At 40.7% G+C, this 21,988-nt stretch overlaps 1 protein-coding gene across 12 annotated transcripts in view; it reads left to right on the forward strand.

The window, feature by feature from the left end:
- HOOK3 (hook microtubule tethering protein 3) overlaps positions 1–21,988 on the forward strand; it is a 96,169-nt gene that overhangs the window by 2,026 nt on the left and 72,155 nt on the right. For 7 of the 12 annotated variants that reach the window (XM_087742414.1, XM_087742413.1, XM_087742421.1 and 4 more), the window contains exons 1-2: positions 15–192; positions 15,278–15,363. In XM_087742414.1, the coding sequence (XP_087598540.1) occupies positions 136–192; positions 15,278–15,363 (143 nt within the window). In that variant the 5' untranslated portion in view covers positions 15–135. Of the gene's footprint in view, positions 1–14; positions 193–788; positions 904–4,992; positions 5,311–15,277; positions 15,364–21,988 lie in introns of those variants that run through there. The other 5 variants (XM_087742418.1, XM_087742417.1, XM_087742420.1 and 2 more) reach the window with 5 other exon arrangements.

The raw sequence follows: 21,988 nt of genomic DNA on the forward strand, positions 1-21,988 counted from the left end.
GCGGCAGGGCGGGCGGAGGGGCTGTTCCTGTCAGGTCGCTCTGACGTGTCGACGCCACGGCCCGGCCCGGGACGGGGCGGGAGGGGGCGCCGGCGGTACCGACCCGGCCGTTAGCCCCTTCGGCCGCGCCCCGCCATGTTCAACGTGGAGAGCCTAGAGCGGGCCGAGCTCGGGGAGAGCCTCCTCACCTGGGTGAGTGCCGCGGCCGCCGGGCACCCGCCCGGAGCTGGGCCGCCTGGCAGGGACGCGGCTCTGTGCGCCCCCCCCCCCGCCCCGCCGCGGCCCTGCTCCGGCGGGAGAGGGGCGCCTCGCCCCGCCTCCCCACCCCCCGCCCGGGCCGCGCCCTGGTGGTTGGGCCGGCTCCAGCTCGGCCGGGGTCGGCGGAGCCCTGTCGGACCTGCCCCGCCTCGTCTGGCCGTGGCGGGGCAGGCGGTCTGGGGGCTGCCCGGGGTGGGGGCCCCTCCGCCGCCTTAGCTCAGCCCTCGTGTCGGGGGAACAAAGGAACCGGCGCCCCGCGGCGTCGCGACCGCACAGCGGGGGGGCCGGGGCCTGCGCCGGCGCGGCCGGAGGAAGCGCGACCAGGTGCCTCCGCCGCCCCCCGTCGTCCGACCGGGCGCGGCTGGTAAGGGGTTGCCCGTAGCTTGGGTCGCTCCCCCGCCACCCGCGCCCTTTCTGGCCCGGGTCGGCGTGCCAGTGCCGCGTTTTCTTAACCTGCCGGCTGCGCTCGGCAGGCTTTCTGACCAGAAACTTTTCTTTTTCTTTGTTTCTTTCTCTGTGTTTTTAAATAGTGCTTGAGCCTCGAGAGGCAAAATTCACCTGTGAAGTCGAAGATAATACAGTATCAACCTAAGAATTACCTTTTCCCATTTTGATGTTCGGAGCTTGGTCCATAAACATCTTCAGGTTGTGCTGTTATTCACAGAGCAGCCAAAACGTAGTGAACGTTGACCCTGGGTTTGCAGCTACTCCATAATTTGAGCAGTGACTGTAACATAGCTGTGAAACTTGTATTTCTGTAGCAGCTGATTTGTAGTGAGCTGTTTGGAACCACTGGATTTGGTTTTGGGACTGTTTTTATTTTTTCCCTCCATAAGCAAAATTCCCGAGGAAATACCCACTGTATGAAACTCTGAGGTACAACTGATTGTTGAAGAGAAACAGAGATTTTCTCTTTTAGGCATTTAGTCTGTGGGAGGCCAGAGCTGGCTAAAGCTGTGATGGTGATGAGTAAGTTACTGGAGAATGACAGGTTAGGTTTCTCTGTGAAAGCCAAAAGGGAATGAGCAAGGGAAATTTAGTGATTGTTAGAGGTGAGCAGGTGGCTTGGAAAGTACAGGAGGCAGAGGCTTTGGGGAAGAGTGTGCCTCAGTGCTTCATACAGGTCTGCAATAAGTAACGCAGTTTCTCTTTCCTTCACATTCCTGCCAGTCTTTGCATCTTTGTTACAGTTGGCCACTTGTCCTGCTTTTGGCTTCCCATGCTTTCTTTTTCAGGTGTTTGAAATGCAAGTCCTCTTACCAATAGAATTCATGAGGAAGCCGATGTGTGTGTGAATCCTGGCAAAGAAGGGCTGAGTGAGAGGCTCAGTGCTAGGAGAAAGAGGAAGGTTTACTGAGGGGTGATGGAGGCAGATCTGTTGCTACATGCTGCTAGTTTCCATGTGGTTTAGATAGGCTCCTGTTGTGCTCTCTGGCAGTAAAACAGTTGTGTAAATGGGAGAGGCATAAGCTTGAAAGCTTATCTAGTGAGTGGTCTCGGTGCCAATACTTTCCAAACTCCCCAGATTTCCAAGTAACCAACAGCTCTTTCCTTTGCCTGTGAGACTACTGTACTTGAAACACATAAGCTGCTGCAGAACGAAAGAGGTTGAATTTGCTCTCGTATGGTATTGGTCTGTTAAGAGTGATTTGAACTGTTGATCCTACCCATTATCCAGCTGCAGGTTGGACAAAATTGTTAATGACTTGAGAATATTTTGTTGAAGTATGGCATCTGTGCATAAGTATGTGTCAAGTCTGAAAAGGTTTCAAAACTCAAAATATTCCAATATTCTGTTACTTAAGTATGCTGTTCAAATTTTATTTTGAAGTGTTAATATTTCAATAAAGTTGTTTTTAAAACTTCATAAGGTTAAGGTGTTTGCTAGCTAGTGAGGGAAATTGCAAAACGCAGAGTCAGAAGACAGTGGCTACTTCCCTGTTCCCCAAAAGAACTCTTTGTACAGCCAAATGTAGTACAAACCAGTGGTTTGTGTGTGTTCAAAAGGATTGTTTTATCAACTTCTGCACATGTTAAAATGCGGTGGAACTTGGATTAGTCTTGATAGAAAATAAGAGTCACCAGTTCTTGTTTGTGGAGATGAAAAGGGCAAGTGTATCTATATGAAGTCTATTCAGTGTTAGTGAAAACTTCCACTGGTTTTCTTGCATTAAACAAAAACAAAATAGTGGAAAGAACTAGTGATTTCTTTGTTTGTTTGTTTGTTTGCTTTTTCTTGCCACATTTGAGGCTGGGAGTTGAGGCAATTGATTTGTTGAGCAGCAAACTTTACTGTTAACCTTGAAAATAATTTGCACTTTCTTAGAAAAGCTAAACCATTTGAAAAAAATTACCTTGGCACAAAAAGCTGTCCTGGAAAAGTAGACATAAAATTGGAAAGCTTTGAGAGACAAATCGCAGCAACAGAAAAAGTCTTGTGGCGTTGGCTATCTGTAAGAATTATTACTCAGTCATATGGTCATGTTTGAGCAATAGTTAGTATTTATAATCTTTGGTCCTGAAACTGTACCTATCCAGTGGACTCTCGTCCGGTCTGTAGTAATGGTCCATGCGGATCCCTTTACATTTCTAATCTTCACACCCCCTCAGATATTGAGCTAATCAAGAAACTACCTGTCTTTTTTGGTTAGCAGAAATATTAGTAAATCCTTCTTAAACAGCATTAGAATTAGTCAACATGTTTCTTAGATAAATGTGTGGACTGACGGGTTACTTTTACAATTTCAGTATTTTTATGTGATGTGGCTTTGAAACAGGCTTAGTAAAAAAAATTAAGAAAGGTGTTTTCAGTTTATTTCAGGGCACATGAAACTTGCAAAAGAGGCAATGAAGTCTTTTAGTCCTCAGTGAAACTGGCTGTATAAACAAGATGCTTTTTTTGCCTGGCTTTCTCTCAAGTCCCATAATGATTCTTGGGAAACCGTTCATTTAGATGGGAGAATAGAGGTGTCTTAATTGCAGTTTATGCATACCTGGGATGGCCAGTCTTTTCCATTATGCCAGAGAAGCTGGCTGTTCTTAAGAACTGGTTTAACCTCCCAGATTGCTTGCTTCACATTCATATAGAAGTACTTGAACTGGTTTGTCTGTGTTTTAAGTAGAGTAGATAAGGCTTTCTGCAAGTCTGAGAACCTGTTCAGCCTAAACTGAATGTTTGCTAGGATGGATGTAGGATGAGATGAAACTGCTCCTCCCTCTGCCAACTCATGATTTTAATGAATGAGAATATCCCTCAAGCCTTTTACCGTCCATGTCTGCGATTCTTATTCAGGTATCTTAAGCTGGAGCATACTGCTTACCTGTGAATATGTTTTGTTTTATTCTTTAGTATTTCACCAACACCCCCATTTTTGGTGTTATGCTCTAGCTTGGGGTATAATTCTCAGTTTTGTTACCTCTTCGACAGCATTCTCAAATGGGTTCCTGAATCATTTTTCTTCATAATTTGAAACAGCTGGCAGAGCTTTTGCTTCCTACCACTTTAGCAGGTGACTGTGATGTTATTTTCAGGCAGCCAGGGTAGTGGCAACTTGAGTGAAACTGAGCGAAGAACTGGAGCTCAAGTACTGACATCTCAAAGTTGATATTTATACTTTAGCAGTGTTTGCAGCCTACTGTAATTGCAGAACTCTACCAAAAATCTCCCAGAAGCCTCTTTTGAGACTATTCTAGGTACTGTGGTATAGTTATCCAAGCTGCACTGCAGCCGAAGTAGTTTAGAAAAAAAAGGCTGGGAGGTAAACCTGTGATGATACTAAAATTGTTTCAGCATATCTAATACAGATTCACAACATCTTTTCTGTTTAAAACTTATGACTGGTCCACGTATGAACACAGGGATTTTTTTTTTCCTTTCTTTATGTGTAGTGTCAGGAGTGCTTTTAGCTCAGATACATACATCACTGACTCATTTCTTAAAACATGGAGAGCTGTCAAATGTGCATGTGGCAGTTACACTTTAATATGTCTATATCTGAAATCAGTGTGACGGCTATAGGCTTTTGCTATGTAATCTGAGAAATTTTCTTTTTTAACGTAGAACTAAGATGTGATGCTGAAAAGATTGCTTAGTGTTGGTATGTAAACAGCAGCATTCCTCAAAGAGGTCACTGCTGTCTGGTTATAAGTGGCAGATTACTGTGAAGATGTCATGAACTTTCTTTCCTTCATTATGATAAATATCTCTTGTTTTGCAATGTGCTGCGTCCACCAAGCTGCATCTTGCCTGCTTTCTTTCTCTTCCAACCCTCAAGGCCAAATATAGTGTCTGTGGTAGACATGTTAAAACTTTTATGATAAGTGAGAATTTTGTAAACACACTACAACGCCCCTGTTTCAGCACCCTCCATTTTAAAAGCACTCCAGCTGCTTATGTGGTATCAATCCTTTGAGCTTTCTCCTTTTCGGCTGAAAAATTTTCTCAGTACAGTGTATCTTGCTCTTCTGTGTGGTGGCCTATCCCCAACTGGAAGGATTTGCCTGCGTTAGTTTGAGATATAGAGACCATGTGAGCAAGTGCTGAAACAGATTTTGATTCCTCAAGAAGGCTGCTTGTAAATGCTTTGTAGGCACCCTTTTCAGAGGGGATCAAATCTGCTGGAATTTACTAGGAAGGCTGTTTTCTCCTACTGTCCAGTTACCTCCTTTTTAGACTATGCTATTCTTGATCTTTGTGCATCTATGGTTTTAAGTACTCTTCTTGTTTTGTCGTAGGTGCAAAGATTGTAGGAGACTTGCTAAGCCTGTTTATACTCTTTCTTCTTTCAATCCTTGATCATTGACCACAAAGTTGTAGGGTTTCATTTTCTTCTGATGATATCATCGCATCAGCATTTCTTACCTCTTGAAGAAAACATCGGATTTCAGGAGTGGTTGATGGTGCTGGTGATGACAGCAGGTCAAGAAGATACTTCTGTTTGAATATGTTGCTGTTCAGACAGAGGGGAAAAAGCACGGAGCTTGCCAGCAGTTGTGGAGCATGGGTCGAGGTATCTGGCACATCACAGCTCCTATATCTGCTGTGACAGACCGGTAGGTTGTACAACCTTTTTTATTTTCAATAAACTCTCACTAAGATCGTAAAGAATTTGTTGCTCCACCCTTTTAGGGGTAGTTGTCTAAGAGAGTGATATTCTGAGCGTATCGTTCACAATGTTTGAAGGAGCTGGGGTGTCTAGCACCATTATTAGGTTATAGGTATTTTTTTGACCTATTGCTGGTAGGTCAAGCAGAGGCAGAAGAACTTCTCTTAGAGATTGTATTGTAGAGCAAGTGATGTAAGGCTGATAATATATGAATATAATAATTAAAGATAATAAGGTACAGTTTGTATGTATTCCTTCCTCCCCCACCTTCTTTTAAGTCAACAACAGGAAGGAAGGCTGAACACAGAATTTGGAGGTGCAGACATTATTCTTCAAGTGTGCATTTTGACACAGTGTTAGTTTTTCATTCTCTGGGGCCTTGTCCCAAATTCTGCCTTTTTTCAATTTACCCCTTTCTGAAGAGCTGCTCTATAGCAGCGGTACATTTGTAACAATTGCTATTTCTCTGAAGAAAAAAACATTTAGATGTGATTCAGTATGTGCTCAAGCTCCCAGTTCTGCCAACTCATTTTTTTTGGGGGGGGGGGGCATTGCGAGATGTTGCTTGGAGAAGAAACAGATTTTGCTGCTGAGAACTGTGAATCTTAAACAGTATAAAGGAAACAACTTTTCTGTTAGCTTGTTAATCTCAAGGTGGGAGGCGAGGAGAGAAACCTGTTTCTATCTTCTTTTTGAAATATTTAAACAGTTATTTCAAAGAGATGAAATCGATTTGCGAGTTTTGCACAATTATCTTTGTCTTTCTTATTGTGAGATGATTTTGAGGCTCTTGAACTGGAAGATAATACTCTGACATTCTATTCTTCCTGAACCATCATAAGTCTTTGCTGCAATCTGTTTGACTTCTGTAGAGCAATTGCAGACCTTTAAGTTGTGGAGCAGGGGAGGGAGAAGAAGAGGGGCCCAAGAGTCAGTTGCTCTTGCTGCTATCTGCTTTCTTGGCTGAGCTGAAGACTCTTGAGTACTTTGATAGTTTAGAAAGATTTAACTAACTTCAGTTTGCCTCCAGCTTCAGAGCGTAAGTCCAGGATTGCTTACTAATTTAATTTGCAAGTCCTAGTCATTAATTAAAAAAAAAAAAAACAACAAAGTTATTGGCCACATAGCAACTAACACTAGCACAAGGTTAAGGTAGGAATGTATGGCTGGAAGTGAAGGGAAGAGGGTATTAGTGTCCTTCTTGTGGCTTTTGTTGCCAACAGCCTGGCAGGTCCTGCCACACAGGAAAGGGAAAGGGATTAACGCCTTCCCCAACCTACTGGTAGTGGTTTCCTGCCCTGCAGAGCATGCATGTGGCATTTTCCTGGCTGCCTTACTTTGTCATACGTGACTTAGTCATTCCTATGAGTTACTTAATACTTCTTGTGTGGGGCAATGAACAAGAGACAGCATGGAAAGGAGGAGGAAGGTTTTGGTGGAGGGAAAAGCTCTCTAAGGTTAAAGGTGGGGGGAGTCCAGCCAGCACTGCACTCCTGCATGTGGCAGGCAAAAGCTTCTGAATGAATACAAAGCTGGAGTTGTGTTTCAGTGGAGTAGCTGGGGCCACAAAGGGATGACAGCTTTTCAAAGGGGGCACACAGGAAATGGTTTTGGAGTGGTGCATGTAGTGGAGCAAGTACTGCACAAAAAGATGCATTGTAAATCTGATGATAATGTACTTCAGCCCTAGAATTTGTAGGGCTCTTTCATGCCATTTAGCTGCAAGCTTCTTTGCAAGTGTACACTACGCTGTCCTCTGTGGAAGTCCTATCTACTGTTTGGAGCTAAATCTCTCAGGGTAGCTAACTTTAGACACTTAAGCTAAACAAGAAGTGGGTATTGACACCCCATGTGATGTATGTTTTGAGGACATAAGATCTGGGAAATGAGCATCTGTATTTTATTCATTGCAGAGTTGCAAAGTATTAAATGGGTTACAGCCTTTCCTATGTTCCTGGATTACATAAGATTTTGAGTGAACTTGTTTGCCATAGCAGCAAGGTATCCATAGTTTTACTTCAGAATAAGAATAAGTAGAAATAAGTTTGTGTTTAACTGCAACAGAGATCATGGTTGTATCATCAATTCTACTGCCCCTTTGGTGGTTAGGGAAAAAAAACAACAGGACTTGATCACTCCGGCATGGTTTAGCTGATTTTATTTTAGGGACAATGCCAAAAGATGGCAGCCTGTCCCATGGTGGCTCCTGCCTTTCTTAAGGAATCGTGGAATTTGGTCAGCCTCTGAAAAATCTTGTTCTGCATAACTACACAGTCTCCACGAAATTCGGGAAAATGTTTGCTGAAATACAAAACCTGGAAATGGAGAAGACTTGAACTGCAAGATATGCTGAATTTAATGGTGTGCTATACATCCGTGTCACCAGTTCTAGAATCTGCTAAGTCTCAAATTTTTTAGCTTGATGAAAACTTACTGCCAGCTCTCTCCAAATCCTGTTTTCTAGCTGCTAAGTCTTTCTTACTTTTGTGATGCTGTGAACGTCTGTGTTTCCACACTGATCAGAAAGTTTGTGCAGATGATATTTGAGTAGAACTTAGTGCTCTTGGATTCATCTTCCATGCCTTTTGGGGAGAGTTCTCTCTTCCACCTGTCAATAGAGACAGTATTTTTCATCTAAATTATAGCTGCAAGAGGGTGGAGTTGCGGGCTTTAAATAGTTATTCTTCTTTTGCTGTATTTTGCAAGGGGAAAGCTTTCATCTATGTTCACCTTTTTTTTTTTGTTTAATATTAGAAATATGTATAAATTTGGACACTAGTATACAAAGTTTTTCTGGCTAACTACTAGTCAAGAAGTTGATGGACTTTGCTTGCCTTTATGCCATCAAATAGAAGCTATGCTTTGCTGCCTGTCCTTTATCTTAGTATGGATCAATTTGGGCACATTTGCCTGGTGTTATTCAGGTTTCTAGTAGCCTAGCAGTCTTCATTCAGGATAAAAAGAATTTCTCTCTTTTGTTCATTGAGCACTGTTCTGCTATTTGTGTTTAACACCTACTTTTAGAGAGCAGTTCCATTATCCTTCTTTGGTGAAACTTCATGCATCCCAGTTCTATGGGTTGCATTATCATTTAGGCTTCTGTGAGTCAAAGAGTGCTGAAGACAGAAGATACACTAAACATAGGAAGTGTAGGGTGACATGACTTTAATTATGTTTTTTTGTCAGCTCTGGGTAGTAGAGATAGAAATTTTTGCACTCAGATCAGCAGAGGAAGCCAGCGGTTCACCTTCTCTAAACCCTGACATTGGTGTTTTCTTCCATGAGAAGATGTTTCTAGTCTTAAAAGGCACTTTTTGGGGTTTCTACAGTTTATTCATGCTTGATGGAGTGTAAATATGTTTGGCAGTTTTGCACTTAATAGCTTGTGTTTTGAGAAAAGAAGAGAAAGCATCAATGGTAAATATTACTTTTAAATTAAATTAAATTTAAATTACTTTTAAATAAAACATGATTAAGTGGATGAAAGAACTGTTGGTTTACGGTGGTTTGTTAGGCCTTCCTATTATGTATCATATTTTCACTTTATCTTCATCACAAATGCTGTGTAGAATTTTTTTTTACCAGCTGGCTCATCTGGCTTTCAACTGAAAACAGGAATACATTCATTTTCTCCCCAGGAGTTGGTAGATTAGCCTGTCTTCTTACGGATGTTTCTGAAATGGTTAAACCAAGCACCATTCAGACTTGAGGCTCTGCTCATTGTATCTTAATAATGTGTCATACTTGAACACTTCGGTTAGCAGCAGTTTCGTGGCAGTGTCAAGATAGTGCAGTAATAACTGGTTTATGCTGTCATGGCTCTCTCATCTCACAGTCCTTTAGTAAGCAAGCTTTAGTCAAGGTATCTCTTCTACTTTCTGCACTGTGTTTCTGCAAAGGAAATATTTAATCTTTGGAAGACTTAAACTATGAATGAAATATTTTGATTGAGATCTTTCATGGCTTTGACCTGTTCAGGTATTTGGGGTTGAACACAGTATATATAAAATGAGAAGGAAATTAATAAAAATAACATTCAATTCCTTCTCCCTGAAAGAATCCCCACCCTGGCCAGTAATGTACAGACCTTGCCATTTCATTGTTTGGCTAATTGAGTGCCTAACATTACAGCTGGATTGCAAAGTAACTCTTGAGATTTTAATAAGGAAAGTCTGACAACCTAAAAATCAGTGAAAACATCTAGAAATTCAGATCCTGGGATAAAACTGTTGGTTGTTAAAGAGCCTGGATCCTCTTTGTTTCATGCAGTCTGCTGCCATCTTGGAAAGTATGAAAAAACAGCTTATGGCATGACTATCCAAGCAGAAGATAGCAGTGCTACCAACTGGGAGGAGAAAAATGGGTGAAGAAGCCTTAAAGTTGTCCAGAAGCACAGGATTTGGTTATAGGATAGGAATCCAGTTCTCATTACAACAGGTCTGGCTCAATACAAGAATTTGACATCTGAGGAAGAACAACATTGTGTATCACATAATTAGCTTACCATCCTGAAAAAAAATTAATGGTCTGGTTTCCTCCAGGCATTGAAGCTGAGTGAAATTTGTTTTAGTGGGATTCTTGCAGATCTTGTAGGTAATATTGGGCAAATGTATGAGGACAGAAGTATCCAAACCTCCTTAATCTTCTCTGACAGTTTGCTCTTTGAAGTGTTCTTGCTGATCATTTAGTAGTGCTTCGCATCCAACCCAGTGAGGCTGGTTCCTTTCTTGTTCTTACTCCTTTTAGCCACCTCTCCCTGTCTTAGCTGTGTGATCTATTTCTTCTGTGGCGATACAGTATTGTTCTAGGCTCTACATGGCAGCTAGTTGTAGGCTTGCATAGTCAGTTTCAGAAATGTAGGGAGATAACGGGTAAATAATTCTAAAGGATCATTTATAGATCGGGGAGTACTTCACTCTGATAAATAACTAATTGGAAACTGGGCATTACCTTTTGTTATGTTTGTGCATAAGGTAACCAGTGACACAGCAGTTTATCTGCTAAGAACCTTTAATAAAGATTTCAGGTATTATTACAAAAGAATACGTGAAAGGTCTATTATGCAACTGCACCAGCAATAAAAACCAAGCTATGTATATAATCGCTGTGCAAAGAGAAGGTCTTTCATTAACTCTTAGTGTTTAGAAGGGAAAGGTGTTGGAGAGCTTTTTTTGTCTGGGGGGGGAAAGGGGTTAGTTTGGTTTTGTTTGGGGTTGGTTGGTTGGTTTGTTTTCCTCCAGCTTCATGGGATGCTAGATTCCCCACAACTTTTATCCTGGTCTTCAGCTACTGTCTTTGAGAACTGAGTGTTTGTCAAGTTCTCTGACCTTCATATGAAGGGTATTTCTCATGAAATACATTTCTGCCTCCTATCCCAAGTAGCTAACAACTCCTCACTAGTCATATACAGAATCCAGAACTATAACTCCGATTTTATAAGGTTCTGACTTCCTGCAGCAATTATTCAGTCCCCAGCCTCCTTTGCATTGAAGCATTCACCTGCTACTCCTTTTTTTAAGGTTTGTATAAAAATTGGCAGCTCATGTTCATGGCTGTGTGAGGTCTGGATTAGTATTTAACAAAATTAAATAAAAGAACCCTTTTCTCTCATTACATGACAGTTGATGGAAGGTGTGAAGGCCTACTAGGGCTAGTGATTGAACCAAGTGATTGGTGTTTTTTTCCCTTTTTTCCCCAGAGTCTTGTCTGATAGAATCATAGAATGGTTTAGGTTGAAAGAGACTTTTAAAGGTCACCTAGTCCAATCCCCCTGCAATGAGCAGGGACATCTTCAACTAGATCAAGTTGCTCAGAGGCCTGTCCAACCTGACCTTGAATGTTTCCAGGGATGGGACATGTACCGCTTCTCTGGGCAACCTGTTCCAGGTTTCACCACCATCATTGTAAAAAATTTCTTCCTCTTATCTAGTCTGGATATACCCTCTTTTAGTTTAAAACCATTAACCCTTGTCCTGTCACAACAGGGCCTACTAAAAAGTGTGTCTCTGTCTTTCTTATAAGCCCCCTTTAAGTACTGAAAGGCCAGAATAAGGTCTTCCTAGAGCCTTCTCTTCTCCAGGCTGAACAACCCCAACTCTCTCAACCTGTCCTCATAAGAGAGGTGTTCCAGCTCTCTGATCATTTTTGTGGCCCTCCTCTGGACCTGCTCCAGCATATCCATGTCTTTCCTGTGCTGAGGACACCAGAGCTGAATGCAGCACTCCAGGTGGGGTCTCACCAGAGCAGAGTAGAGGGGCAGAATCACCTCCCTCGACCTGCTGGCCACGCTTCTTTTCATGCAGTCCAGGAGAAGGTTGGCCTTCTGGGCTGTGAGTGCATGTTGTCAGCTCATGTCCAGCTTTTCGTCTATCAGTACCCCCAAGTCCTTCTCCACAGGGCTGTTCTCAATCTCTTCATCCACCAGCCTGTATTGATACCAAAGGTTGCCCTGACCCAGGTGCAGGACCTTGCACTTGGCCTTGTTGAATCTCATGAGGTTCACATGGGCCCAATTCTTGAGCTTTTCCAGGTGTCTCTGAATGGCATCCTGTCCCTCAGGCGTGATGTCAAGGCTCCATATAGTGGTACAAGAAGTGGAAAAAAAAATCATAACAGGGAACGGGAAGTAATTTACAGCTTTGGGGAACTAACGATGGGGACAGTATTGCAAACACTTAAGAAGTAGGAGCAGTTCCAGCAGGATGAGAGAGAAGTCTTCAAGGAGGAAACACATCACAATGCACAGTAAAAGCAGTGTTTTAACAGCTGTTATTGAATAGCTGTTTAGAGGCGCACACAAAAAAATATTTGCTTCTTTGTCTCCACAGATGGACTCTGCTTCTGCATTGCCACATTCTTATGTTTCTTTTCCCTTCTGGAAAATGAACTCTACTGTTTCTTAGAATGGTTTAGCATTTTGTAGAACTGTCTGAGAATGATATAGGAGTTTAACTTTGACATAAATTTGTAAAGCTGTTTTATGTAGGTTTTTTTGAAGAAAATTTGTTACTTTCATATCTCTGAAGGATATGAAAAGGATATAGTTCCTTTGTTTTAAGAGCTGAATAAATGTTTTGTAGCATAAATTTGACACCTTAATTGACGCCACAGTATGCTGTGTATTCCTTTCCTATGCAAGCAAAGACATTTATTACAAAATTTAAATGTATGTGAAGAAACAAGTCATATAATTAGTTTTAGTCTTTTTTTCTGTTCTTTGTCATCTCACTATGAAAAGCATTATTGTCCTCAGTGGCAACCTTGCATGTGTGACTGTGGGGAAAAAAGAGTTCATACTGGTTACCTGAGCCTTAATGACAATTTTGACCTTTTCTTGTGTATAAAGTATTGGGGAAGTATGATGATAAAAGTAGTTACAGAACAGCAGAGAATATGCATCTTGTTTTTCTGTGTCATGGAAATAGGCTTAGCAACCTTTCTTCTTCCATCAGTGCGTATGCTATGTAGCCTTTTATTTAGTTAAGGAGGTGTTTCATATATCAAGATACAAAATGAACTTTTAAAAGTCTGATTAGTTTGCAGTCTGTTTGAAGACCTCCTTAATATTGGTATTGTTTATTTGAAAAGAGCATTTTACTTTGTCTGTTTTTGAAAAATCATAATAGTAGTAGTTCTTAAGTGATTTTTTTGATTTGGCGATTGTGCAGCAAAGTGATTTAAATTTTCATTATTTAAAAGTATAATATTCAAAATTAGAAACAAATTTTCATTGTCTATGCATGAGAAATTTATCCTTATAGCATCTTGAGCTTCTTCAAGCATAAGCACCCATTATGTCATTGCAGCTTTTTTTGCTAGAAAGTATTATTTCCTGTTTAATGTGTTGCTGAGTTTGTGGATTCAGGCTCAGAATTGTCTCCGTATTCCTTCAACAGCATTGCCACAATTAAGAGACTGTAGGTAAATTCAATTTTCTGGTGAAATAGCAATTTGATATTATATTCTGTTATGTGGTGGTTTTCATGTGTGGGGTGTTTTTTCCTACCCAGCCACCCTGATTTTCACTTAGTGTCTTGGCAATCTCTGATGGCTTCTTGATTCTCTGGAGAAGAAGTGAGGAGCTGTGTTTTCTGGATAGCTCAGACCAAGCTATAGGAAAATCTACTGAATCTGAAGTGTAGAAATTACTTTTATCTGGTTTGTATGCCACATAGTAATTTGTTCTTGCACTCTTGGAACATGGACATCATTCATGACTCTTCATCGGTCACTGTTGAACTTGCTCAGCAAATGTGCTCTGAGAGCTCATTTTTTTGGCTTTTCATGGACATCATTGCTGGGTTTTTTCCTAATCGAGTGCTAGGTTTTTTTCTTCTAGAGTAAAGGAAAGAAAGGAACATTCACCTAGGTGCTTGTTCTCCAAATTTTTAAATGGCATTGCTAGAGAGCTTATGTGACATTCCAAAAGTATTATGAGAATCTGGATATGGTGCTCTTGATTTTTTGGGAGCGTTCTCCTCAAAAAAGGACCTTCAAAATTTCCCACTATTATATGAATTGTCTTTTATTGTAAGATACATATCTAGAGGACATTTATTGGCAAATGGCTTGGACCAACATTAGTGTTTCAAATGCCACTAAAGCATGAAAGGTTGTCTAACATTTATGTAGCCTGAAGCTGCAAGCTCTCTTGTAGGCTTTCTTATTCCTGGTGCCTATGAGTAGTGCTTCCTACAAATAAGCCCAGGCTTCTCCTAGGAGGAGGGTAAGAGCAGCGAGCATTAGGCAGATACCCTACAAATGGCATGTCATCAAAACTATTTTCACAAAACTCATCTGCATCCTTTAAAAAAAAATATTCATTTAAAGTAAATGATCAAATAACTTAGACCAGTTGAAAAGACTGTGCAGAAGTGTAAAGGCTCTTTTCCACACCAAGGGAGGAAGGGAGAAAAGAGCTTTGCCTTGTGTGTTTGTACATTTGCTGATATGGTAGGGGGAGGGTTTCAGATAGCCTGTATGCTATATGCATGAAAATGGAGTTGATGAATAGAAGCCATACAGAAATTATGTGTATTGATGAATGATTTTTTTGTTAAGAGATTATTCTTGCTCCTGCATAATCTAGAATATTACACAGCATCCTCAGAACATTAACCTTAGTTTGATCTCAGTGTGTTCAGTGTGCAGTCTGTGGAGGGGAATTTGTTACACACTGACTCATCTTTAGTCATAAGTAATTCTTTCATCAAACACCTCAGTCCTATGGTCCTTGCATTCCCCTTCAGAATAGCAGCATTTCCTAATCTTAGCTTCCATTTGAAGACCAAAGGCTTGCCATTGTATAGACCTTACTGTCTGTCACTGTGTTAATAAAACACCCTGAAATATTCAGAATACTAGTTGCGCATAGACCTGTTAGGGTTTTGCAGACTTGTGCTCTCCTCTTCCATCTGATAGTAGAGAACAGTTAAGTTTGGAGTATCTATGTACCTCTATATTTGATCTTCTGGTTATGAGGAGCTTGGGAGAGTTTTGTGTGATCAGTGTTACTTCTAAAAGTTGAGTTTCTTATGTACGTTCATTGAGAGAGTGTACTTCAGAAGAAGAGAGAGGCTTCAGAGAATGTACACTTCAGAAGTACTTGAATGAGAGAACAGAAGGCCCAGTGACTTTCCAAATTAGAAAATGCTGTGGAAAATTTGCCTTTGGGAGAATGTACTGCTGTTATTTGTAGCAAAGTTTACAAGTTTGTGAAAACAAAGATGCTAAGCCCTGTCAGTAGTTCATTTCCTTGATTCCTATTAAATCTAAAGCTTCTTAATTCCTAACACATACCCTAAACATGTGGAGTTTACTCTGTTCTATTTGCTATTTGGTAGCATTTTTTTTTTACTTTAGAAAATCCCTTGATACTGAAGTAAAAGAAGATAATCTTTTCCTTTCTCCCACAGATCCAGACGTTTAATGTTGAGGCACCATGCCAGACTGTGGAAGATTTAACGAATGGGGTTGTGATGGCCCAGGTTCTTCAAAAAATGTAAGAAATTGTTTATGTAATGAATTAAATACACAGTTTTATTATCTATACATTTTTCTCTATTTAAGTGTATTTTAGTTCAAACTTGGCTGGTATTCCATAAGAATGTGGCCTTTCCTGTGCTTAGACAGTACTTTAATCTGGAACATGACTAATGTCTTTTCCTCTGTAGTTTTCAGATAACTATCTTAAATGCAAAAAAAAAAAAAAAAAAGTTTTGTTTAGGGAGGTATTTATTCAAATGTGAGCTTACTGGAAAGTAAGTTGGATTAAAACTAAGCTTACAAATGAAAACTTTTTTAAAAAAAATTGAACCAGTGCAAGGTAAGGTATTGGCCCTGATCATTGTTTGAAACTACAGTCAGTATATCAGTAATGTTAGAATTAATTTCATGCAATAAAACTTCTGTAATAAACTGAATGGAACTGTCTGTTTAGTTGTTTGCAGAGATACTGTATTCTTGAAAGTAAGTGAAGGAATAATAGCTGTTACGCTAGATAATGTTTTTGTTCTTTTGAACTTTAAGATCAAATAGAATAAAATGCATTAGTTCAACATCTCAGTGTAGTCTAAGGATGTTTCTGGGGACTACAGATACGCACTTGAAATGTAGCTATATGCAGAATTACCTGTTTTCACAGAAACACAACTTTTTATTGTTCATTAGAAACTTAAGCAACATTTATCAAAGTCAGCAGTCCAAATTGAGCATGCCAGTTCCTACAGACCTATTTTTTTTTAAAAAGGTATGCTTTATTCCTTTCAACATGAAGAGGGTGCTGTCTTGAGTATAAATGCAGAATAAAATGTTTTCTGTGTAATTTGTTAAAAATGAAGACTGGACAGGTACAGAATAGAATCACAGAATCGTTTAGGTTGGAAAAGACCTTTAAGATCATGAAATCTAACCATTAACTAGCACTGCCAAGTCCCTACGTACCACGTCTACACATCTTTTAAATACCTCCAGAGATGGGGACTCAACCACTTCCCTGGGCAGCCTGTTACAGTGCCTGAAAACTCTTTCAGTGAAGAAATTTTTCCTAATATCCAATGTAAACCTCCCCTGGTGCAACTTGAGGCCATTTCCTCTAGTCCTATCGCTTGTGACTTGGGAGAAGAGACTGACCCCCACCTCGCTACAACCTCTTTTCAGGTAGTTGTAGAGAGTGATAAGGATATGAATAGATATGAACAGCTTTCTGTTAGAATTCTTCTGATTTGCATCAAAGAATCGTAGAATAGAAGGAATGAGAATGAATAGAAGGAATGAGAATAGAAGAATCGTAGAAGGGAAGGCACCTCTGGAGTGTTTAATCCAACTCACCTGCTCAAAGCAGAGTCTGCTAGAGTAAGTTCCCCCAGGATTGTGTCCAGTCAGATTTTGAGTATGTGGAAGGATTGAGACTCCACAGCCCCTCTGGGCTACCTGTTCCAATATTCAATTGCCCTCAGTTTTTTTTTAAAGAAAAAAAAAGCAGGGATCATTTTTTTCTAAATGTTCAGATGGAAGTACTTGTCTTTCAGTTTGTGCCCACTGCCTCTTGTCTGTTCACTGGACACCACAGAGAAGATTATGTGAGGGTATAAAGAAGAAGCCATCTGGTATTTATAAACAGGATTGATAAGATCCTACTGAGCCTTCTCTTCTTGAGGCTAAACAGACACGGCTCGCTCAGTCTCACCTCGTATGACAGATGCTCCAATTTGTTAATCATCTTAATTGCCCTTTGCTGAGCTTCCTTGTATGTTCAGGTCTCTCATACTGGGGAGCCCAGGACACAGCACTTAAAATGTGGTCACACAAGAGTTGAGTAGTACCTCCCTTGGCCCACTGGCAATGCTCTTTCCAATGCAGCCTAGGATGTGGTTGGCCATCTTTGCTACAAAGACACGTTGCTGGAATGTGTTCAGCTTGGTTTCTGCCAAGCTGCTTCTCTGCAAAGCAGCTTTCCAGCCAGTTGGCCCCCAGCATATACTGGTGCCTAGGGTTTGCACTTACCTTTGCTGAAATGCATAAGGTTCCTGTCAGCCCATTTCTCCAGCCTGTCAAGTTCCTTCCAGATGGCAGCACAACTATCAAGTGTATCAAACACTCCTTCCAGTTTTGCATTATCTGAAAACTTGCAGTCTGTTCCATCATTTAGGTCACTATTAAAGACCTTCAATAGAATTGACCCCTTGGGAATGCTGCTAGTGGGTTGGCCTCCAGCTGGACTTCATGCTGCTGCTCATAACCCTTTGAGCCTGGCAGTTCAGCCATTTTTCAACCCACCTCACTATCTACTTACACAGGCCATGTTTCATCAGTTTGTCCATGACAATGTTATCCTCATCAGGCGACCTGTAGTGGGCACCTATAACATTGTCACCTGTGTTGGTCTGCCTGGTCATCCTGACCCATAATCTCTCAGCTGGCTCATCATCCATCCCAAGGCAGAGCTCATGCATTCCCTCTGCTCTCTCACATAAAGGGTATCTCCCTGTCACTGCCTCCCCAGCTTGTTCTTCCTAAAGAGCCTGTATTTATTCATGGCAGCAACCTCGTCATGTGAGCCATCCTACCATGTCTTCATGATCCCAAGGAGACTGTGGCCTTGTAACTGCACACAGGGCTCTATTTCTTCCTGTGTTCTCCATGCTGCATGCATTAGTGCACAGGCACTTCACATGTGCATCCAGTCTTGCTGATTTCCAAGAATGAAAGCTTTCCCTGTAGTATTCTTCTGTAGGCCTTTCCTTATTTATGCGCATATGCTTGGGGTGACCCCACTTCAGCCCTGTTTTGTTGACTGTGAGGTATCTCTTGTTCACATTGTCCTGCACCCTTTGCTTGCCCACAGAGTCTACTGCTTTGTCACTTGATATTTGGTTGTATTTTCCCTCCTCTATTGTTCCTTGTTTACAACTGTTCTTACCAGGTTGGTCAGCCTGTTGGTGAAGATGCTTCTGCCCACCATAGTCAGCTGGATCCCATCTCTTCCAAGCAGTCCTTGATTCTCAAAGAGGGTTCTATGGTCATAGATACTAAAACCGTGCTGACAACACCAGTCCACAGCTGGTTGTTGACCTGCAGGATCTGTCTGCTCCTCAAGCCCTTGCTGCTAACTGGTGTGGCTGGGGAGAACGCCACTTGGGCCTTGACCATAGCTTCCAGAGCCACATAATCACACTTGGTACTTTCCAGGTCTCCCTAGTTGTATAGCTGATGCCCAGGTGGAAGAGCAGAAGGAGTAATAGTCTGAGGGCTGGACAAGCTTTGGCAGTCTTTCAACAGTGCCATGAATTCAAATCCCTAGCAAGCAGCAACCCTTCTTAGGTGACGAGTCAGTCAGAAGATGAGGGTCCTCCATCCCTTGCTAATGCTTGCCACTTCCCTCTTGTGCTGCTGTGTGGCTCAGGTTTACTGAACACAGGTGATTCATTTGACAGAGCTTCTAGAAGATGTCTCCAACTGATTTTTGAAGTAGATACCAAGGGTTGCAGAATAGCCAAACATTGTCTGTTTCCCTGGACATGAGAGATGAGAACATAGACCAAATACAGGGATCAGTGTTTGTCTAGTTGAGTAGAAAACTGATCAGGAGCATGTTGACAAAACCATTTTGAGTATTCTTTCCTGAAAACAAAAACAAATGCGACACTAGCAGTGAAATCCTCCTTTTGCTCCTTCAAACAGATACCACAGGAAGAATACTTAGGAATCAGAATGTTCAATGATACGAAGCAAGTCTAGAGCATGCTTTTCTAGTCTACGCTTCTTTTTATATTAGCATCATTGGCTCTGTCTGTCCCAAGAAAGATAACTATGTAGAAGAAAATTTTTGCAGGTGTAGAAATGTGTAAGAGCAAGACAGCTGGGTGCTTGAGGTTATTTGGAGAAGTCATGCAGTGACGTTAAATAGCAAAGAGCAAGCACAACCTGAAAGCACCAAGTCACTGCAAACAGATGTCATTTGCAGAGAAAACTTGAACAGTTGTGGCTTTGACGTGAACACCTCTCCACAGGTTAATCTTCAAAGGACAAATTTATTGTCTTAGCTGGAGACACAAAGCTTAAACACTGTTACTCATATGCCATTGAGAAGGGTAAACTGGTATTTTTGTAATGCATGTTGCTTGAAATTTGGGTATTTTTCAGTGCAGCTGCCTCACGTTTAGGGTTCTTTTCAATGTGTATTCTTTGAGGCTAATAGTCCTAATAGGTTAATTACATAAAGGTGGGAGGGGAGAATTCTGACAACTTTTGGACTTCTACTGTAGTAAATTAATGTTTAAAAAATAGCTGAAAAAGCAGATTAATATATCCAGTGAGAATTAAAAAAAAAGGAAAAAGAAAAAAAGAGAGTTCACTATGAATGAAGAAAATGCAGTCAGTGAAGAACTCGAAGTGAGGTAGAGCATTGATGAAAATTGAAAGATGTTGGGGTGATCCAGTGATCTTGATATATTTCCATGGGAGAGTAAGGATAGTATGTCTTCTTGAAAACTTTAAAGTTTAAAAGTCTGAACTCTCTATTCTTTCTATTTTTTTGACTTCTACCTTCATAGGAAGAGTCCATTGGTACTTATGAGAGCAGGAGATAGTGGAAACAAGATGAAATTAAGACAGTGGTTTATGATGAGGAACAGTTTCAAAAAGATCCCTAGTTGAGGGAGTTAGTTGCTTTAGATATACAGAAAATTTGCACAACATGGAACTGTAGGATTTGTCAGTAGAAGAAAAAAAGGAAGAATATTGCTTATACATCAGCTGATAAGACATCTGTGCCTTGTGTGAAGTGTTCAGAAGGGGCCAGCAGCTCCTTCCATTGTTGTTCAATTTTTTGTACATTCTTCTCAATATTTTTTGCACTCAAGGTAGCAGCCCATTTGTAAGTAAGGGCCATTCATCAGAAGTAACAACTCATGTAGCAGAATTTTCTGTAATAAAACTGCTGAAGAAGTTTTGAGAAGAAAAGGGTACAGAGGGAATTACTGACACCTTCAGAAGCTTTTCACTGATGTAGTGTGTGATGTAAAATGGCAGAAATGTGTGCTATGTAACCAAGCATGAGCATTTTGCTTACGGATTCAGTTGTTAATAAACAGGTGTTGGTAAATCCCTGAAGGACATTTTCTTTCTTTTTATCCTAAAACCTTTATCTTTGAATTTCAGGTTAAGGTACCATTGAATGGAATTCTCCAGTACTGACTATATTACATCAGAGGAAGAAATTCAGCCTGTGCTTTAGCTTATCTTTTTTTGTGTTATTCTGTAAAAGTCACTGTTCATTTGTGTTCAGATGTGAAGGTTACTGGTCCCTCTGACTAGAAGTAGTATGAAATACAGTGAGACAAGGTGCCTGTATACAATCAGTGTTGATGATTATTTTACAGTGCTGCACTCCAGGAGTAAAGACTGGAAGTAAAAGAAAATGTTTGAACTGTCTATGAGTAGACTATCTGCCTAAAATCATGTAGCTTATGCTGTTTAGAGCAGATAGGAGTGCCATAGCTTGCTTCTGAATTGCATCCTCTTTTTCTTCATGGTTTTTTGTAACCTTTATTGATGTTGCTCATGTTTTCAATGTCCATTTGTATCCCTAGAACAGCATAATTCCCTCTTTTATACTACAGTTTTAAATTTTTCTTTCATCCAACGCTGGAGCCTGTTTAGTACCAGGTGCCCCTCTTGTTTTAATTCTTTCTTAGTCTGTCATACTGGTCTTGGTAAATGTAAGAGATGTATGTTTCATTTGTTATCTGTGCATTGTGCCCCACTTAATGAATTATTTATTTGTTATATTATACATTGCAGCGTGCTGTGTATATTTTGACACATGCAGAACACAAAAGCCATGCTTTTGTATATCGCTAGGGGAGGGAAATTTTTGTAAACAGACGTTTCTTAAAGCAGCTTACTGTATCACTGTTAAAATGAGTAATAATCATGAGTTAACATGCTCTGTGGGTTGGTTTTCTTCAGAAGAATATTTCTATCTCTTGGCATCTATGATGTGGAGAGATGATTGCTTAAATAAAGGAAAATTTGCATACAAAATAAGATGGAGATGGTATAAATGAGCAGTGCTGAAAACAACATCACATGAAGTGATACAGCATTTACAACAGCATAAGTATTTTGTGCTCTGAACAAAAGTCCTAGTTACCTGCAGTACTCCTCAGATACTAGGCAGCAATCGACTGATACACAAATACCTTTATAAACCTGAAAAGTTATCCAGTGCAAGAGATTGTCCAAGTTTGGATCTAGGCTCAGGAACTTAGTGAATTCAAAATGCTTGGTTCAAACAAGTCATCTTATGGTAATGATGATGCTCCAGTGAGTTTTCTGCTGCCGTTATTTAGTGCAGTACCTCTTCAAAATGAGCTGGTGGGTTTTGTAGTCACAGCCTCTCAGTTCTCAACCACACATTTTCATATTTGCTTAGGTGATGCTTTTTCAAACACTGTAAGAAATGACAGCATCTTTCTTACTGACATGGACTAAGGGAGTTGAAGAACTCTCAATATGATTGAATCATGATTCCCAAAGATTCAGCAGAGGAGATTTGTTTATGGCAAGGGCTGTGAATGACCTAATGTCTGGAAGCCCCTTTTGAAAAGTATTTGTAGAAATTC

Source organism: Nipponia nippon, unplaced genomic scaffold, assembly GCF_047370975.1.
Source record: "Nipponia nippon isolate SJK-2023a ecotype South Korea unplaced genomic scaffold, ASM4737097v1 scaffold_8, whole genome shotgun sequence".
NCBI classification, from domain to species: Eukaryota; Metazoa; Chordata; class Aves; order Pelecaniformes; family Threskiornithidae; genus Nipponia; species Nipponia nippon.